We start from the raw sequence: 21,049 nt of genomic DNA, 5'->3' as shown, positions 1-21,049 counted from the left end.
TGTGGTGCTTGTTGTTGACTTGACCTTGGGGCTTTTGAGGCCCTTGAGGTCTAGGAGGTCCTGTGTAAGGCTTTTTATTTGGTTGACTATTGTTCTGATAATGTTGCCTCTTGCGCTGTTACTCAAACTCGATGTCTTTCAAGGATTTCTCAGACTGGTATGCATAAGTAAATGCAGTAGCATAGTCCAAAGGACGCATCATCATAACATTATTTCGTATAGTAGGTCGTAGACCATCCATGAAGTGTCTAAACTTTTCTTCGGCATCCCTGGCAATAAGGGGTACAAAGTGACAACCCCTATCGAACTTCTTCACAAATTCAGCAACAGTAGTGTCTCCGTGACGGAGAGTCATAAATTCCCTCTTTAAACTTCTTCTCACATCAGCAATAAAATATTTCTCGTAGAACATTGTCTTGAATTGAGCCCAAAGTGATAGTCGCGAGGTTAACACCATGCTCGGCTCCTTCCCACCATAAAGAAGCATCGTCCCTAAATAGATAAGTAGTACACCTCACTCGATCCGCATCCCCATATCCAGATAACGGAAGTGTACCTCAAGTGAACGGATCCAACTCTCAGCAGCAAAGGGATCGGTGGTGCCAGAAAACTCCATCGGCCCTAGCCTCTGGAACTGATCATAAACGTCATGATGTGGCCTAGGTGCATGTTGCATCTGCTGCAACTGCTACTGCAACTGCTGCTATTGTAACTGCTGTTGCTGTATCTGCTGCTCGAAAAGACGAGCCATCCCCTCTAAAGCGCGAGTAGCAGCATCCCCTGGTGGTGGTGGATTCACACTGTTTTCTGCTTGGTTCTCAATAGCGGGAGCACGTCTAGGAGGCATTTTATCTGAACATTTTCCAGTTTCTAACGCAACCAACATGCATTTAAATATAAGTTCTCTAATAATGTGATAAATCCTAACTCATTTTAGCAATTTAAGCATGCAAAGCATAAATACTCAAAAAGCTAATAAACATGTAGCGTAAACATAACATTCATATTGTCCTGGAGGTAACAATATATTAAATCACATAAAGCATGTCAAACTTACAACTTGAGGCTTGACGACTGATCTTCCTGGCGCTGATGGTGGCACAACCCTTTACAGGACCTTTGCTCTGATACAAACTGAAACGTCTGCCTTTTTATTGCTTTAAAAGTACTAGAAATTTTTTTTAACACTCAATTTTCTGCCATTTACATTTACCACATGAAATTATTTTTATAAAATATTTTACCCTTTTAAAATAAAACATCATCCATCTAGCATTTTAAAAATCAAGTGCAATAGTCATAAAAATGAAATTGTAAACTATTTTACCAAACCTAAGAAGCAATAAGGTTGAAAGGTATAGCCCATGCTAAACCTCTCAAAAGCATAAATAAATAGTCTTAAAATCTTTAACATAAATCATGAATCATAAATTATAAATACGGAAAAGTAGAAGCGCTGGTCCTCGGGTTGTATGCGCCTTCAGTACAGTCAAATCATCCGTCAAGCCCTCCCTCAACCTCACCTGCATCCATCACACCTAGTGAGTCTAAAGACTCAACACACCAAAAACTTTGTAGCAAAAAATACGTATAAAACCACATGCAACAGTGAAAATACTTTTACGTAAAAATAACATTTCATGACATGCAAACGTAAACTTTAAATTTCCCTTTTTTCTCAACGTGACATAAAACACTTTCCATGATCATAAACATTTTTCCTTTTCCTTTGTTGAATTCAGATCGTTAATTGTGACTTTCCTCAAACCTATAAAGTCGATGGATCCATCTACATGAAACCGCAGTACTGGGCGGCGAGGGACACCAGTAACACTCTCACCAGTCAACTGGGCCCTGGCCTATACTCATCGAATAGAAATATGATCGTCGGAGCTCCCTCTGGGCCTTTTCCCATAAATGGGCTCCATCTGGGGTCTTTTCCCCTCACGATATTCTCATTCTTACCGTTACCTCATACTGTTACCTCATATCCTTATATTCGTAATAATGGAAATACGATCGTCGGGCTCCCATTGGGACCGTCACCCTCATGATATCTCCAACATTAACGAATTAGTCACAATTCCTTCACTTCCTTCAACGTTTTACATTCTCATCACTTTATAAAATCACGCATAACATAACATTTTTTTTTTAAACCAAGCATGCACCACGTCTTTTAAATGTCTTCTTTAAACCATAAAAATCCCATAGGAATTTAAAAATAATAATTCAATCATGAACATTTCATAAACTTTTAAAAATAATCATAATAGCATAAAAATAACATTCAGAGCACTGCCATGACTTTTACAAAAGTTTCAGTGTAAAATGACCGTTTTACCCCTAGACGTTAAATTCCTCAATTTTGACTTTTTCTTGAATTCATTGACTCTAACATGTCCCAAATAATTATTTAAGCTTACATTAAAATTCTCATAATTTTATTTAGCTTAAAACTAGGCTTTTCAATTAATCTTTAATTAATCGTTTTGACGGTGTTTTTATCCCGAAAAATCCCAAACTTTAGAATAAAATTTCTAAACTTAAAACTTAGACTTTTAATAATTGTTTGGCCCTCATGAAGCATGACACGACCCCCGTGAGCCATGTTTCAATTATTTTGTTCCTTTAAAACCCTACTTATTTTGTTCCTTTAAAACCCTACTTAACCCTTAATGTTTGGACCTGAGCCATGGCTTGATTCCCACGAGCCACACCGAGCCAACTTCGGACCACACCTCCCCTGGACCCTCTAGGACCCTATGGACCACTAGGACCCCTAAGACTCGCACCACAATCTGAACAAAAAGCCTGTCGATCCCAAAGAGATGCAGCCGAGACTCCCTATATGCATGGACTCTACGATTTTGGATGGTAGGCTCCAGCCGACGCCCCAGCCCCCGAACCAACATGCGGCGCACCCTCCTAGGACCCTAAGGACCCGCCATAGCCCAGCCTCTGATCCCTGGATCGAGCCCACGTCCCTGCACAAGCTTCNGGATGGTAGGCTCCAGCCGACGCCCCAGCCCCCGAACCAACATGCGACGCACCCTCCTAGGACCCTAAGGACCCGCCATAGCCCAGCCCCTGATCCCTGGATCGAGCCCACGTCCCTGCACAAGCTTCGTAAGTCTGCGCACAACTCTCGGGTAGGAGTCCTAGTTGAGTAGGACTCCTCCCAACCCTCACGACTCGAGCCCCAACCATGTTAAAGCTCACCCCTCAACTGACCCACGTCCCTGGCTAGCCCCGACCACAAGCCAAGACCAAACCAGCCCCCTGCACGTGAAACCCGAACACCCCAAACCCATGACAGAGACTTCCAGCTTGACTCTCGTGTGATTGTCATGAGTTTGTAATGTGTCTAGGACTCTAATTTCAGTAAAAACTTTGCTTGATCCTTACTTAACATCATGGCAGCCCCTTTACGTGTATAAAACATGATTTCGAAGCAAAATTCATAAGTATAAATCGTGCATGAATAATATTTCGAAAATAACAACATGAAAGTCATGCTTTTCATATTACCGATGTTTAAAACAATAATATGATGTGATAGACGAGAAAAGGAGATATAAGGCGTGTCTTTACGTTTTAAACGCACGAAAAACCGTTGGCTACGAAGAACGGAGAAAACCTTGGCTAGTTACTACCTTGAACCTTCGAAAATTCCTACAACTTTGTGGTGTGTGGGTTGCCGTGTGTGTTGTGAGTTGGGAGAGAGTTTTTCAGAATTTTAAAAGTGTGTGGCCGTGTGGTTTGATGCAAGGTGTAGGGTTTTTGGTGCTTTAATATAATATAAATAGTTAATTACTTTGCTAATTAGACTTAAGCCTATTTAGCCATTAAATTAAGCTCATTAGTCTAATTAAGATTTAAATAAAATATTAACAAACTTTTGTTTAAATAAATTTGTGAATTTATTTTCAAAAATATGAAAAAAAAAACATCAACTATAAATTAAATAATAAAAAATAATTATTTAATAAAAACATTTTACGTTTCTCAGCCCTCGGTCTCCGTTACTCGATTACAACTTGAATATTCCTTAAAAATACAATTTTATGCATGATGATAATAAAATCATATTTAACATATAGTCATGCATGACACATAATTAATTAATCAATTAAATCATTTAATTACTTATTTTTTCATATTTCTTAGATTTGCATGCCGTTGGGTTACGTCGTCTTAATTTTGGACCTTACAGTACATCTCATACTCTAGCCAGAGATTCCACGCACTATTATTTTATCAGATCACATAGGATATCCACACCCGTAAGTGAGCGGTGAATCCCGACTACAATGCATTAGCTCCTATATGTGTCGCAACTGTACCAATCTCGTCACCTGATGACTCTCCTGGAGCCCGTAAACGAGTCAAAGCACAACCCTAGCATATAGAGTCTCAGTGTTGTCTCGGGTCGTAAGGACTAATTGTGTACAATCATAACCATATACTTATCCTCTCATTTGTAAATATTGTATGATCTAAATTTTAATTAAAATTTTCATGTATGTTATTAGTGTGTTCGGGTTTTTGAGCCCTACGATTGACAACCGCCAATAAATGAAAAATTAGCATTTCCTTCCGAAGATGACTCAATGTTAGTTGTGCTTATAAAAAATAAACTCCAAATTTAGAGCTACAATAACTTTAAAGAAAGATTTGCACTGGACATCTAATATAGAAGATGATTTATATTGAAATTATTCGAATCTTTTCCACAACTTCATTCGGAAAATTGATATATTATAATTCACGCAATTTATTTAAAACATTTGTAGAGATTTTTTCAAAGATTTACACGAAATTTTTTAGAACTTTTACATAAAGTATTCCAGAAATCGAGTTTAGAAATAAGACATCATGTTCATTTTTCTGATTTAAACAACTTATTTCAAAGATTTAAACATATTATTTTGAAGATTTAAACACCATTTTATTTTCGAAATTCAAGATTCAATGTTGAAAAAAACTAAAGATTTGCTGATTTTGCAAACAAGACCATGCTGTTTTTTTTAATAAAGCTTATTTCGCAAAACCAGAAAGAATCTTCGAAGAATTACACAAGCCACTGAAGAATTACACGACCAATTTTTGAGGGATTAAAGCTGAAATTTATCCAAAAAAAAAAAAATACTCAACTCGTAAGTTCTGTCGACAAAGAATTAATGAGGAGGGACCACATGCTGCCTTTTTGAAGAGAAAATAAAATTGAAAACGTGGTTGGAGGAATCTTCAACCAAATTTCACGGGAATTACGTGAGAAGACAGAAGACGCGTTTTATACGCGTCTTCACACGGTCAAGAGGCTCTATAAATAGAGCTCCCTCTTTCATTCTGAAATCATCCCTTCTTCGAGTTTTCTCTCATCTTATAATATTCTATAATATTTGTGAGGTGTTTGTTCTCCTGTATTAAGAGAGTGTGTGTTCTCTTTGGAAACACAGTGAGTGAGTTGTACACCACAAAATATTATAGTGGAAATTCTTTTCATCTTGCCCGTGGTTTTTACCCTAATAATTTTTAGGGGTTTTCCACGTAAATCTCGGTGTCCAATTTATTCTTTATTTTCGGGTTTATTATCTCAAATTCCGCACGTGGGACCAACAAGTTCATGGATGAATTTTGCAGCTGACTTTTCCGACAGAAGAGTGGAGAGAGTGGTCGATGGTCGATGAAGTAGAGGGAGAAGATGGAGAAATGGTCGCCCAGAAGAAGCATAGGAAGAAGAAAAAAATTTATGTATAAAAATTGAATTAAGAAGTTCAAAATAATAGAAAAAAGTATTGTCAAGGGCTGGATTCCAAAATATATATATATATATATATATTTGACTAAAAGAAAAGAAAACATTGGACATAGGTATTTTTAGCAAAAATTCCTTCAAAGAATACAAAAATAAAATAAAGCTGGAAAGATATGTGGAGCTTTTACCGTGTATTCGTATAAGAGAGGTCTCAAGTACCGGAGACGCCGACCGAGAACCGTGGGTTCTGTAATCGAAATGAAGCAACCGGCACCGGGGACAGCGGCGGCATCGATTTTATTGCTGCTTCTAAAGGTAACGGTTTCATCGATCGGTGCGTCTTCCCCTCGTCTTTTTCAGCATACGGCGTCCAAAAGCAAGAATTACTTGACCAAGGAAGAGTTCTGGTTCAATCAAACCATTGATCACTTCTCTCCTTACGTAAATTCTTTCCTCCCTCTTTGGATGGATGAATTTTTTTGCTTCTATATGCCCATTCATTGCTGTAGGTGTTGACCTACCTCCCTAACTATTAGAAATGTGGGACTGAGACGTATTTCTGTGCTTTTGTGGTATGCAAATGTTTTATTATCTATTTGTTCTCGATTGGATTAAGCTGAATTTTTGTTTTAAATTCCGATTCAGATACTACTATTTAGTGATGACTCGTAATAGCTGATATTTGACGTAATAGTTTTCTCGTATGTTTACCTTTCTATTTGCTTGCGTGTCTGTATGGTGACTGTTTTTCATCCAGATGAAATTTTTGTAGGCCACATTTTCACGTTGAGTAGAAATCCATTGCAATTGGTAAGTAAGCATGCCTTCTGTGGAGTAGATGCCTAGACCTACATGTAAATCAACACATATCCATTTGATGAGAGTCGATGAACTATGATGTTTATAATTCTGTTCTGATATATTTAAACATCAGTTAACAAGAATAGTTGCAGAAAATCGGAAACTCTACTAAGGTTGATTGGGTACTTTATATGCAGGATCGCCGCCAATTCGGACAACGATATTATGAATATCTTGATAACTTTCGACTCCCTGATGGGCCAATATTTTTGAAGATCTGTGGAGAATCAGCTTGCGATGGGATAGTCAATGACTATTTGGGTGTAAGTATACACTTCATGTAGGATCCAATGAGCACTCTTGTGAAGACTCAAATGGGTACTTAGATACATAAGAAAACATGGTCTTTTTAATCATCTCAAAGTACCATAAATCAGATATCATGCTGTGAGAAAACAGTTGACGCCATAAAGATGTGTAGTCTCGGCCAAATGAAACCAAATTCTTAAAACAAGGGCTAAAGTTGTTTGAGGCAAGTTTGAGCCCTTCATGTATAGATTTAGCCATCGAAGAAGTACTTGCATCAACAAACTATAGACTGGAGGTTATTGATTACATACATCTATAAACTTTTATGACTCTTAGACTCGATCATTTGGGTAAGTCATAAAGATGAGTTACTCAAAGATAGAACCTAGTTATGCAAGCTAGGAATGATAAATATCCGTTCACTTGCTTCAGGGGGGTGTGCTGGAGATATGATTGTTATTTTAATTCTTTATAATTATCTTTAATTCTACAGGAGTTTATATAATGTGAGGGATCACCAATGCATAAATGTAGGGATCTCAGATTAAGGTTCTCTTCTTTTAATATTTTTCCAATCAGACTTGTAAATAAGGTATACAATTATATTTTTTCTCACTCTTGTGCCGTTTACTTCTTTTAACAATAACTAAATGGTTAGATATTCTTGCTGACACTTAAGGAGAAACTTTTCAGTTTGCATGATGATGGTCAAAATATGACTTAGGACGCTGGAGATGGACATGTTTTAAGTGACTGAAATTTTTGAATGTATCTTACTCGCTTTTTTGTGATATCTTACTAATATTTCTTTGATTGTATCTATATTTATGAATCTTGTAATCTAACAGGTCTTGGCCAAGAAGTTTGGTGCAGCTTTGGTTTCTCTTGAACATCGGTACTATGGAAAGAGTTCGCCTTTTAAATCATTGACCACAAAAAATTTGAGATATCTTTCATCGAAACAAGCTCTTTTTGATTTGGCTTCTTTCAGGCACTATTATCAGGCAAGTTACAAACTAATTTTTTCACATCTGATCCACACCATAAACTTATGACCTTGACATATGATTGTTAGTTTCCTTACTAAATTAAATATACAGTTGGAAGGTGTCATGTGTCTTACACGCGATAACCAACTGCAGCAAGATGTAATTTTCAAATATATGATTGAGCTATTGCTATTGAATTAGGAACTTACTCATATATTTTATTGAATTCTGATGCCTGATATCTTTGATTTAATAATTATATTTATTCGAGTTTAGTTTGAATAAATGAGATGATTCACAAAAGATTGTAAGTCAGGATATAATTATCTTTTAGGATATGATTATCCTTTTATTTTAGGTTAGGATATGGTTATTGTAACGTACCGTAATATTGAACTACTTAAAATTTGCAGAAAAATAAAAATTTTCTTAAATAAATAATTAACATTCAAATTGCGATAAAATAATCTGTTCGTCCAAAATATTTGAAATAAAAAGATTACAAACCAAGTTTGCAAAAAGACTGGTTCAAACATCGTAAAGCAACTTCGTAAAAATCAGAGTATTGGAACATGCATAAAGATCTTAAAATGTAGGCAGTCCTCGGGTATAGCCTCCTGCGCAGACCGAGTCGGCTCATTGGTCCCCACCCCTTGTCTCCCCATACTCGTCCACACTTGCATCGATCAAGTCTAGTGAGTCTAAAGACTCAACATGTATAAACTGGATATAACAAGTAATACATAATAAAACCACATGCATTAAAAATAGAGCGTACATACTTGAAACTTGAACGTACTTACATAAACGTAGACGTGCCATCGTATCGTAAAACCTTTCATAAACATACTTGCATCATACATACTTGGACATACATAAACATTATCATTTGGCGTAGAGATATGTTTCAAAGCAAGTGACCCATACATAAATGTGCCTGATCAGATTAAACCACAGTACTGGGTTGGTAGGGATGTCCACTACCGTATACATGAGATCCCCGGTCATGCTTTACCGGGTGGATTGGTCCCTGGTCATGCTTTACCGCTTTCCAATCCTGATCTAAACCCGGTCATGCTTTACCGGGGTGGAGAGGTCCTCAGTCACGTTCACCGACTTCCAAACCCGTTCATATTTGGTCACAAGACATTTAGCATACCTAAAAAACATAAACTTTTTCTTTTGCACGTCGAACATACTTACATGGCGTTGAGGGATTCGTTGGATCCCGCTTGAGGGCCACTGCTGCACATACTAACACAATTCCATGCACTTAACTTCTATAACTTAGACGTAATAGTCGTGCTCACCACCGAAGTAAACGATTGAGTTATGACGTTCTAGATCACTCGGGACTTGATCTCGTTTAATCATCGTACTAAACTATGACATCGACCCCGAAACAATCCTACTACGAAGTATGAACATTTTTCAAGTAATGAAAGACACGGACCCACTATTTGTATTTAAAACTAAAAGAAAAGTTAAACTTCCCTCAGCTGGTGCCGCGCTCGGGCGGTAACATCTTACAGCACCGCCCGAGCGCGAGGTCTACTAAAATACTATCCTCGGACAGTGAGAGTGGAGCTCGGGCGGTAAGAAGTTACCGCTCGGGCGTCGGGTCCTCTGGACTAAACGACTTGCGACTTAATTCTCCCAACTCCAACATACGGACTGTGAACCAACACATCGAGACTCATCCTGGGATGCTATGGCATTGACTCGACTCCATAAAAACGTCCCAAACGTTCTCAAAACAACGACGCACAACAAACGACGCAACGCAACCCATAAACATGAATTTTTCACTCAAAACGCTTCCTACGACTTCTATTGCAACCAAGTGCCTATCGACACGAAACGAAACACCAAATATCATCCAAACATCATACTTAATATACCTAAACGCAGCAGCGATCACCCGACGGTTCTTAACGAAGCCTGCAACAACTAAACTTTAAGAACACGTCAAGAACGCATTTTTAGAAAAACGCAGTTTGAGCAGTCCCACGAAAACGATCATAGCTCACTCATTTTTTGTCCAAAAATTACGAATTTGCTGTCAAATTGAAGGTATCGAAAAGTACTACGTTTTATATGTTGAAAGTTTTCCAAAAAATCAACCGAAAATGAACAGTACACGAAATGACAGCAACATTTGGTTTTGAGATCTAAAAATCGTTTCAAATTCAATCCAATCAATTTTTGCTTTAACTTTGCACATCATACATAAATTTTTACGCATAAACAACATCAAAACATATACTATGACGAGATCGATGCGGAAATAAAAGAAAATACATGCCTTGATCTTTAAAAACTCTTGAAACGACGATACCGAAGCGGGAAAGATGCGAGGGTCGATCCGGGACGAACGTGGCACGATTTTCTTGAAGAAATGTACGTGACTTTGCTGAATAAAACCGAGGCAAGGGTGGCTGCTGAAAACTCTAAGAACCCTAGCCTCCTCTCTCACAAGAAATGAAATGGAATGAAATGAAATGTGTGTGTGTCTAATCGTGTGTGGTGTGTGTAAAAGTGTGTGTGTGCGTGCGTTTTGTGTGTAAGTGAAACGTGTGTGTGTTTAATTAGGGGTAATAAAATTTTGTTTAATTAATAATTAATAAACTAATTAAATGTTAATCCACACTAATTTAACAAATCCCTTGATTAAAATAAAATACACACTTGATAGACTTAAAAGTTTAAAATCTTGAAAATTCACTTAATGCTTAAATTAGGGTTTAAAATGCTAAAACTAAATATGTCATTTAAAATGTCCAATCCTCACTCAAAATAAAATATCACATTTTAAAATCGTCAAAATCGTCGCGGGTCTAATTTCCTCGATCCCGCATCGAATAATAGCCTGAAACATGAAACTCAAGAAAATATTTTAAAGTGCATCGCATAAACATAAATAATTAAAATAATGCAATTTCATAAATCATGCATCGCTAAAAATCATTTTTAAATTAAATAAATGATTTAACAATTTAAACAAATGCGTGGGTTTTACGTGTACTAATTTTGGTTCTACAGTTATCTTTATTTTAAATCATTATATTCTTCTATATATCGATGGCTTGAATCAATAAAGAATATAAGAAAAGAATTATTCAAAATCTTGTTTTACGAGATCTGAGGTTCTCTCCCAACGAGCCTCACACCCAAGAGATCAAGAGATTCTCTCCTAACAAGCCTCAAATTCACAATAGACAGTCACCCGACAAGATCCATAACACGGGACTATAACAAATTTGTACCACAGCCAGTCGTTATGCGGAATTTCAAGGTATTCGAGCAACAATTCGAAGCCTTTATGATGAGTTATCCAAAGGACATGGCAGCTGCCATGAAACGACAACAAGCTCTTTATTATCAGTTGGAGATGTCAACCATGTGCGCACAAGAACGAGAGCAGTGTAGAGACAATAGCAATCAACGAGGCACCATCAACCAGCGTTCCAAAGGGCAACGAGACAGCAAGGATGATTTATTCTATGTACCTCAGTGTATCAAGTATTATAATTAAAATAATATTGACTTTATTTAGAAATTAATAATGATTTCCAATCAATTAACTAAAACAAATAAAACTCAAGCACAAGTAAACAACAAGGAATTCGATGAGAGAAAAGATCTAGATGTTTGGTTTCACTTGTTTTCCCACGACGATTACTCCTTTCTAAATTTTTACTCATGAATTCAACCTGTTTAATAGCAACAAACGCTTAATTATTACTATTTTCCTTTCCCAATTGTTAAATAGAATTTACCATCTAATATTGATTTTGATATTCCTATTTAAAATCTAACGTTATACGAACGATGTGTAAACAATCGTTCTTACCTAAACTTCGATGGGATTACGTGTCTGTCAAATGATACAAATACCCAACAATGTTTCCTCGTGGTCTTAATTTCAATCCCCTCTCCCGAGGGATAGATATATTTCAATTAAAGTATCAATAAATTTATGGCCAATAAATTGAAAGCATTAAAAAATTACAATTCAACGAAGATGAATTCAATTATATAAATAAAAAATTCATAAATATCGTTTCAACCCAAGCTACATCATTCCTCTATAATAGAAAATTAGTTCATTATGTGAAAGAAATAAAAAAAAGTATGCTTGAAATCTCAGCAATAATATAAGAATTTAAGAAGAAAAGAACGATAGTAACGAAGCCAAAGTTGCTTCCCCGTCCCCGGATTCCGCGTCTCCGTCTTCGTACCAAGTTCTTCAATCTCAAGATCCTTCTCGTTCGTCCTTCTCCCCTGATCGTGTGTGTTTTTTCGGTGTATGTAAAAGGTTTTGTTTTATGCAACTTTTCACTGGGAAAATTTTTTGTACTATTGAATTGTAAAATGTTTAATATTTGGCTTCTGTTTGTGTTGGATGCTGAGGAGGTATGAATCAAATCTTACTGATATACTCTCAAATATTGATCTTCCAAGTTCTAATGCTAAAATATCAATGCGTAAATCTGTCAGTTAAATTGATAGTTATGTCTCATTTGAAATGTATAATTCCTCATTTTAAGAAAAAGTGGACTGTCTTTTAGACTCTTACTAAGTATACACTATGATTGTTTATTGTCCGTTTTTCTTTATTTAACAGGAATCTTTAAACGTAAAACTAAATAGATCAAATATGGATAATCCATGGTTCGTCTTTGGTGTATCATATGCTGGAGCCCTGAGTGCATGGTTTCGCATAAAGTTTCCGCACCTTACTTGTGGAAGTCTTGCAAGTTCTGCTGTAGTTCTTGCAGTTTACAACTTTACAGAATTTGATAAGCAGGTGAAAGGAAATTTTTCTGTTGGTCCATGCTTCCTGATCTTTCCTTCAAATCAGTTCTGTGCTTGATGAGTTTTCCTTTCAAATTTTGATAATTATAATTATAATATTATTAGTCAAAGTGTCTTACCCTAGATACACTTGTGCAGATCGGTGAATCTGCAGGTCCTGAATGCAAATCTGTGTTGCAAGAAATTACTCATCTTGTTGATCAGAGGCTTGGAGCTAATGACAAAGCACTAAGGACATTGTTCGGAGCTGCGGAGGTACAAAATCTTTCTTCTTTCGTTATGGGATATAGAAGAAAATTACACCTAGATTTGATGTTCACATGGTACGTGGTATATTATGTTGCAAATACTTGGTAAACTGCAGAGCATTTTGTTTACCATAGATACTTTTTCTGCTTTTTTAAAGGAGGAGACAAGTTTATTCTTTATCTTTTAGGTAAAGGCATATTCCACATGAGTTGTATTCAGCGTGCTGAAAACGTGAATCCAACTGCTACAAAATTTAGATCTAGATGTATGGTTTATCTCTAATTTTCTTGTTCAGAAAGATTTTTTTCATTCTCTTGTAGAAATTGAGTTTTGACAAGTGCTTAGAATTTTTTGCCTATATTCCGTAATGAAGACAGGGACTTGTGCTCCTTGGATCATAAAATCAAGCAATAGGAAACAATTCTGAAGAAGTACAATTTATTTAATTTTTATATTCTAAATTTATTGGTACGCAGGTGCATATCTTTGTGAAAAATCGATTTTCTTTTATAAGTTGGTAGTGTCAGTTCAATATTATTCTTGAAATGATTTTATGGTGTTGATTATATCAAACATGGTCAATTAAGCTTTCAATTTTAAAATAAATTTTAAAATAGCGTTTTAAAAATTGAAGTCCCCTGGGAGAGGTTTACTCCACTACACCACTAGGGCTGTTGGTAAGGATTACATGTATTTAAGAACGGTAAAACATGTTCAAAAAAAGTAATGATATTGTTGGGAGTTGGGAGATGTAAAAAAAGAGGGAAAATATGTTTCGGAAGAAGAAAAAGTATGATTTTTGGTTTTATTTTCTGTAAATGGACAAGGGGGCCAGAAATAAATATAAACGTACTATTAGATTTTCTAAGATACACAAGGTAGAAATTTGTTAAAATATAAGTACGATCCTTTTTCTATTTGTGTGCACTTGAGTGATTTGCTCAACCACTGAGAAAATGATTGTACATAAGAAGTAATGATAATTTTTATCATTTTTTGTTGCTTCTTTATACTTCCTATTCTTTTTACTTCTTAAATGTCCAGTAGATTACATACGCTTAGAGAAAACGATAATGTTTGAAGAATAATTTGCATAAATTAGAATAGTAAACTAAGAACTGTGGTATTTGTATTTTAACTGCTAAAATGTGGTAAAGCTCTGAAAATCTGCAGTAGATATTCCCCCTAATCTATGGTGTGCAACAAAAGGACAATCTATAGTTTTGTATCACTAGTTTATCATATGTTGAATGAAAATTTGAAAAACACTTTCGAGTTTCAAAGTAAATGAAACGTCTACTACTAAAATACTGATATAATTTTTTTTTTTTTGCAAGCTAGTTTTGAAAATGCTCATACACTTGCATGTGAATGAAAACAGTCCACCATGCGTATTAAAAAGTTATTCAATCACTGAATAAAAATAACTGCAGTTAAATAAATCCTAAATATCATCAAATTCCTTGACTACTGTTTGAAAAGAACTCAAACGCAACAATCAAAGCCTGTCGTATCATCAACGAATAAAAAGATATAAAATGTATAAAAAAACAATGTTCATCTATGACCCATAAACATATAGTGCGCAAATATGCAAGGTCCTCGGGTCATCGTGCACACTCCCAGCTCAGCCTACTCAGTTTTCGGCGCCTCCAGTCTCAAACTCAGCGTGTTCACCTTCATCATTCACACCTATTGAGTCTAAAACACACCTGAATCGTTATAACAAGTACATATACATAACATGCAACAATGAAAAATACTGTAATGAACATATATTTAATGATCTTAAGCATGAACTTAAACATAGCATGTCAAAGCATAACGTGTCCATAACATATCTCATCATATCAACATATACGTGTTCATTTTCTTTAATTGAATTCAGATCATTAGTTGTGACTTACGTATCAGCTCTAATCGATGGATCCATATCAGCGACAGTTTTACCCATCCACTGAGCCTTGGCCTTACATGTTCAAGTTCGTGTTCGTGTTCGTATTAGTCACAACCAATTCCCTTCCTTCAAAAACATGTCATCATATTCATCACTTATAAAAATCATGCATATACGTACATTTTCTTAAAACCAATTATGCAAAGTATTTTTCGTATTTCCATAAAAAGTCATGTTCGTGATAACATATACATTTAAAACATGCAATTTTTGCGTTCAGGGCGCTGTTAAGACCGCTAACTCGACCCGGGTGCAAAATGACCATTTTGCCCCTGGAAACTCTAATTGACCATTTTACCTCAGGACATCGAAATTTCGACCCAAAGCCAACCAAACTCCTTAAAACACTTTAAAACATAATTATAATCATTTCCTAGACATAACCTCTACCCCGTTCCGTAACTTTTACGATTCGCTTAAAAATTTGGACCGGGGTCCCGTTTTTAACCCGAATCAACCAGAAACTTATTCAAACTTTCTAAAATTTTTACCACAACTTAATCACACCCTAAAAGCCCCTAAACAACCCAAATCCAGCCCTTATGAACCCCTTAAAACCCGCTGCCACTTGCTGGAAATTTCTGCACACATGCACCCTACAAACCCTAATGCGCTAAACCCTCAAATTTTCGATCTTAGTCAGGAGCCGTGGACACCCTACTGGGACAACCCTAACCACGCCTACAGCTCCATGCACACGCATTGCTCGATCTTGGTAAATAGTGACCCGACTAGCCCTTTTTCCTTCCCGTCACCTCTACCCTCACGTCCAGCTGCTCACGGCCCCTTCCCAGCCCTGTCACGGACCCACTACGGTCTGGTCCACGGGTGGAACCAAGCCATGCATGGCTGCACTTTCCATTTCTCCCGATCTAGCCACGGAAACCCTAGATCTAGAAGCATACAGTCGGCCCCTTCCCTCTAAACCTGAACCGACGCCCTCTCCACCTTATCAACCATAGATCTCGACTTGTTTAGTCCCTTGAAAACCTAGATCTAGCAGCCCTTGCAAGGAAGCCATGGAAAAACATGAGTACATGTCAAACATATGCATATTTTGTAACAAAACTATGCAAAAACGATGCAACATAATAGATCTAATAGTTTCTCATGCATAAACACACAAATCAGCATATAATGATGTGAATGATGAGAAAAATGAGATTTAGGGCGTGCCTTTGTGTTTATACGCTCGAAACCATAGAGACGTTCGCGTAGAACTTGCACCGGAGAGGCGGGGAAGGATTTCTTTGCAAACTTGGGAGAATTTTCGAAGGAGGCTGCTGAGTTTTTTGAAAATTCTTCGAAGCAAGGGGTGGGGCGGCCGAAGTGTAGGGAGATTAGGTTAGGGTTTGGGTGTAGGTTTTAATAAAATAATTAGTGTTAATGGGCCCCTTAAAAATAAAGAGATTAAAAGGATTTTAGACCCAGCAGTAAAATAATCTCATTAAGCCCAAAAACACTCCCGAAAAATATATCGTTTAGGTACGTTTTTGAAAATATTGTCCGAACCCTCAAAAAGTCTTCCGACTTGCTAAATTTTTCGTACCGGTTTAAAATATGGCTCGTTGAGTAAAAATACCTTAACAAGGCCCATTTTCGAAAATCATACATATTTACACCATATATTAAATAATTAAAAATAATTACTTAATAAAAATTCTTTTCTTTAATTGTCTTCGGTTTTCGTTCAAACGCGAAATACTGCTAAAAGGCCTATTAAATGAAATCTTAATGATCCAAGAATTAAAACACATGTTCATGTCACAATGATGCATTAAATACATTAAAAATAATTAATTAAAATACTTAAGAAATTTGATAACTTGTATGCATGTGGTTCACGTGGACCTTCAAATTTTTTGGGACGTTAACGGTAAATTTACATCAATGAACTCAATCAAAATGTTCACAATCCTCCTTTTTGTATATCTTGAGAGTTCTGTCTTGCTATAAGCTTTATGTGGATAATTGCACGTTTTCACCTGTATTTTTTGTTCTTAGTTTGTGAATTTTAAGGTGTGATTTGTATACTAGTATACTGGTGGGTAGAGCAAAGAAGAAGATTCTAATGTTTTTCTCATCATTTGATTTCTTGTATATGTGCTTAAGAGCGTGTCACAACTATTATGAGGTAAATTAATTTATGTTTTACGAAGGTTAATAGTACTATTATTTGATATCTATATAGACTAGTGATACTTGGTGTATAACCTATTTGAGAAGACATTATTTAGTTCACCTGTCTTTCATCTCAGTGCTTTTAGGTGATTCAAAGATAGTCATGCTTTTAGTATCAAGTAACAACCATTATTGAAGGATTTTGTGGTATACTTGATGCAAGGCACTTAAGTTATGATAAATTGAAAAAGTATACAGCACTGAAATCATTCTTAGTTTTCATGATATTATAGATGATTCATGATTTTCACCATGATAGTTTTGTCAGGAAAATTTGTTATTTTGTTTTACGAGATAAAGAAGAAAATCACCTATTGATCATATCATTCACAGCTAGATATAATTTTGTGTGAAGCATAAGTGGGAATGAAAGAAAACAATATCTGCCACATAAATTTCCTTTTGCTTCTTTACCTCTGTTTCCCTACTCACAGAGTTCCACTCTCCTACGACTTTCCTGAGTGAATAAGAAATTGTCCCCTATGTGAGCTTGTTCTAGGCCTCAAGTGGTGTGCTTATGTCGGAAGTGAGATTACATTTTGAATTTGGACATTGAACTGAAGAGATAATTTTATATTTTTTTTAGAAAGCCTAATTTATTTCATCAATCATTTTAAGTGCATATCCATCTCCTGTTTAAACTTGGATCGCATTTGAATTGAAAATTTCATGATGACTTCTATTCCTTTCAGCTGTATAATGAAGGTGATTTCCTATATTTTCTGGCGGATGCTGCAGTTACAGCAGTAGGTGACACAGTACAGCTTTGTTATTCACATAGATTTACTTTTCCAGTTCTTTAAGACATGCTTCCCCCTTCCAGTTTCAATATGGAAATCCAGATAAACTCTGCATCCCTTTAATTGAAGCAAAGAAAGCTGGAGAGGATTTGGTGGTAGGTAACATTTTTATCACTATCTGCCACATATATCTGCGTGATGAAAATGCTAATTCGTTACTCAGGAGTAAATGCACCTAAGAGGAGCTTAAAAAGTAGTGGTTAATTTCAGAAGCTAAATATGGTTGCTTGGTGACATGGAAATATAACAATTTAGATGTATTTCAGCGCACGTTCTGAATTTTTGTTTGGTGGCAACTACTCATACAACAGTGCCTGGATGCAATCATTGAATGAATATGAAGTATTTGCACTTAACACACTCATCTCCACTAGCACACAAATAATGGCATCTTACCTTAATTTGAACTGGAAAATTAACCATTTAAGTAGTTTAGAGGGGTCACTCAGTACTCTGTAATTAAATGAACTTCTGTGATGGATAGCTTATTCAGGAGAGACATTTTCTCTCTCGCTTCACTAATTTGCTAAAGGAACTTTTAATCCAAATTTTGTCCAGCCTAATACCGTTTGTTGCCTTTGGAAAGTGCAGGAATTTTTTTTCAATCAAATCTAAATTTGATACCATTTATTTTACCTCGCTTTCAGTGATGAAGTTTTTTCCTAACCTGTGCTGCCTGAATTTTCATATTAGGAAGCATATGCCACATATGTGAAAGAGTACTATATAAAGGGTCTTGGTGTCAGTGTTGAAACATATGATCAACAACATTTGAAGGAAACCGCATTAACTAGTGATTCTGATCGATTGTGGTGGTTTCAAGTCTGCACAGAGGTTGCCTATTTTCAGGTTGCACCTTCAAATGATAGTATCAGGTCCACAAAAGTTGATACAAGGTAAGTTTATGCATGATTTATTATCTGCTGAATTTTTCTAACGTTTTTCCTTTTTTTCCCAGTTTCCTTTAGTATCTTGAATTGTTGAGGTGAAGAGGAAGATTCATTAACGAAGTAGAATAATATTTAATGGCAGATACCACTTGGATCTCTGCAAAAATGTCTTTGGAGAAAGTATCTATCCTGATGTTTCCGCGACAAATTTGTGTTACGGAGGCACAAGAATTGGTGGTAAAAGCATTCAACCATTTATCGTAAAAAAATAAAATAAAGCATTCAACCATTTTATCTCTGGCTATTTTGTAAATTTTTCTTTTATTCTCTTCATAAATAGGTTTGTGGGAGATCTAACTAGTACCTCATGCTCATTTTCTGAAATGAACATGTGATAAAGAAGAGTGTGAGAAGTGGAGAACAATGCCTTTGAAATTAATATAAGAAATCTGTTCTTTTTGAGTTTTAACACCCCTCATGTTTTATGCCCGACTTTTTCTAAATTATTCCTCCATTTATATGTCGTAGACTCGTAGGTATTAACCTTACAATTCTTCGATTGAAATAATATGGTATTATCTTATTGAGTGAATTTATTGCGATTCGTACTGGTCATAAAAGCAGAATATAGTTTAGCATTGTAACATTCCGTAAATTTCATTGGATTTCACTTTCCAATATTTATTGCTGCAATGGGATCATAGTGTATTCATAACTTTGCTTCTCATATTTTTAAATGGCAGGGTCAAAAATAATCTTTACTAATGGATCGCAAGACCCATGGCGACATGCATCTAAACAAACTTCTTCACCCGAGAGTGAGTCAACTTTGTATTTATTGATGGGTTTTACCCGTCAGTGTTTCTATTGTGATTCAGTTCCAAAATTATGTGGTTGCGCAATGCAATTTCTGTCCCTGAGACCTGACATCAAGCATGATTCTCGTGGTCCATGAGCCGTATCTCCAAACAATTTATTTAGTAGTTTGATAATTGCATAGTCATGTTACCGGACAGGATTAAACTGGATTTAACCAGTTCTGGATTATAATGTAATGGAACCAAACCAAATCTGACATACCAGATTAAATTGGTTCTGGATTTCTCGGATTGAGTATATAATCCAGTACAAAACCGAGTAAAAACGAAACGGATTGCACAGGATTTGACCGGATTCTTGTTCGAATTAGAAAGGAGTAGGACCTCAAAACATTTTTATCAACATGTATCCAAACATTTATTTTGTTCTCGATCAAGGGTTTTAAAATTTAATTCAATTCACTTAGAATATTTGATTCGGTCCAACGCCAAACCACATTAACCGGTTCCAGATTGAACCGGATTATGCTGGACTGGTTCCGGATCATCCCGATCCGTTAACCATGACTATGATTGCTTGAAACTCTGAATTAATCCATAGTACACTTTCTTTTCTCGTGCCCTTCCAGACATATGCAGTTGTAAAATTCCGCATATGTTTTAATTAATCGTGGTAAATTCAATGGGATGGTTGACTAACATGACTTTTATCTTTCATATAAAGAATGTGGTGGCAGAAAAACTTTTGTCACATACCATCTTATGGCTTTGCCGAATTTCTGTTGTCTGACTCGTTTTTTTTTTTAAAAAAATATTCCAGTGCCTTCATATATCATGAAATGTCATAACTGTGGCCATGGAACTGACATGCGTGGCTGCCCGCAATCTCCTCTGCTACCCGAAGGTATGCATATTTTAAGATCTTGAATTTTCATGCTTGCGATAATCTAATTGGGTGTAGCCTCTTATTTGTCTTCTGCATAAATATCATACTATACATATTTTTTAGTGACCCTCTTTTCCGTATTTCTACAACTTACGCATTTTCAGGTGATTCCAAGAATTGCAGCTCCCCAGACGCTGTAAACAAAGTAAGACAACATATTATTGAACACATCGACTTATGGCTGTCCCAGTGCCAGAGTTCAGGAAGAAATTTTATGTAATTAATGAAGCTAAATGCAGTAGAGATGACAAACAACAGCGGTCATTTTGACTTGACAAGCACACGGTTTTATGATTTCAGCAGATGCATAGCTGTATCAAAAACAAAAAAAAAATGTTTGCTTGAAATAGCATTTACTTATTTTTTTGTTTATAGATTCATAGTTGTCACGCCTTGAGATCGAGGCGTCGTTGACATCCGATATTGTTAATCAATTAAAATTAAAACAATAAGTCTCGTAGCAACTAGTTAAAACCAGTCTAATTCATAAAAATTCAGTGTCTTTACATATAAAAATGTGAATAATATGG

At 36.0% G+C, this 21,049-nt stretch overlaps 1 protein-coding gene across 2 annotated transcripts; it reads left to right on the top strand.

The window, feature by feature from the left end:
- The first annotated feature begins 5,880 nt into the window (after window positions 1-5,880).
- Window positions 5,881-20,829, top strand: LOC140981600 (probable serine protease EDA2). 2 transcript variants are annotated; one of them, XM_073448026.1, is made up of 12 exons: window positions 5,882-6,202; window positions 6,760-6,885; window positions 7,720-7,875; window positions 12,488-12,670; window positions 12,817-12,933; window positions 17,758-17,811; window positions 17,889-17,960; window positions 18,559-18,761; window positions 18,898-18,992; window positions 19,499-19,573; window positions 20,394-20,477; window positions 20,624-20,829. In XM_073448026.1, exons 1-12 carry the CDS (start codon window positions 6,020-6,022, stop codon window positions 20,737-20,739), a joined length of 1,464 nt encoding a protein of 487 aa, XP_073304127.1. In that variant the 5' UTR covers window positions 5,882-6,019; the 3' UTR covers window positions 20,740-20,829. The 2 variants fall into 2 exon arrangements, with proteins under 2 accessions (XP_073304132.1, XP_073304127.1); XM_073448031.1 differs by lacking the exons at window positions 17,758-17,811; window positions 17,889-17,960 and having other exon boundaries at window positions 5,881-6,202.
- The last annotated feature ends 220 nt before the right edge of the window (window positions 20,830-21,049 follow it).

This window comes from Primulina huaijiensis, chromosome 1 (assembly GCF_012295235.1).
Source record: "Primulina huaijiensis isolate GDHJ02 chromosome 1, ASM1229523v2, whole genome shotgun sequence".
Taxonomy (NCBI): Eukaryota; Viridiplantae; Streptophyta; class Magnoliopsida; order Lamiales; family Gesneriaceae; genus Primulina; species Primulina huaijiensis.
Note: the sequence above shows the minus strand (reverse complement) of the source record. Positions and strands in the feature narration are given on the sequence as shown.

What these genes read in the sequence shown, in the direction of transcription:
- LOC140981600 (XM_073448026.1), top strand. Translation starts at nt 6,020, where the DNA reads ATGAAGCAACCGGCACCGGGGACAGCGGCGGCATCGATTTTATTGCTG. An exon ending in AAGCTGGAGAGGATTTGGTG is followed by an intron (nt 17,961 to 18,558) that starts GTAGGTAACATT and finishes TTTTCATATTAG; the next exon opens with GAAGCATATGCCACATATGT. An exon ending in ATCTCCTCTGCTACCCGAAG is followed by an intron (nt 20,478 to 20,623) that starts GTATGCATATTT and finishes ACGCATTTTCAG; the next exon opens with GTGATTCCAAGAATTGCAGC.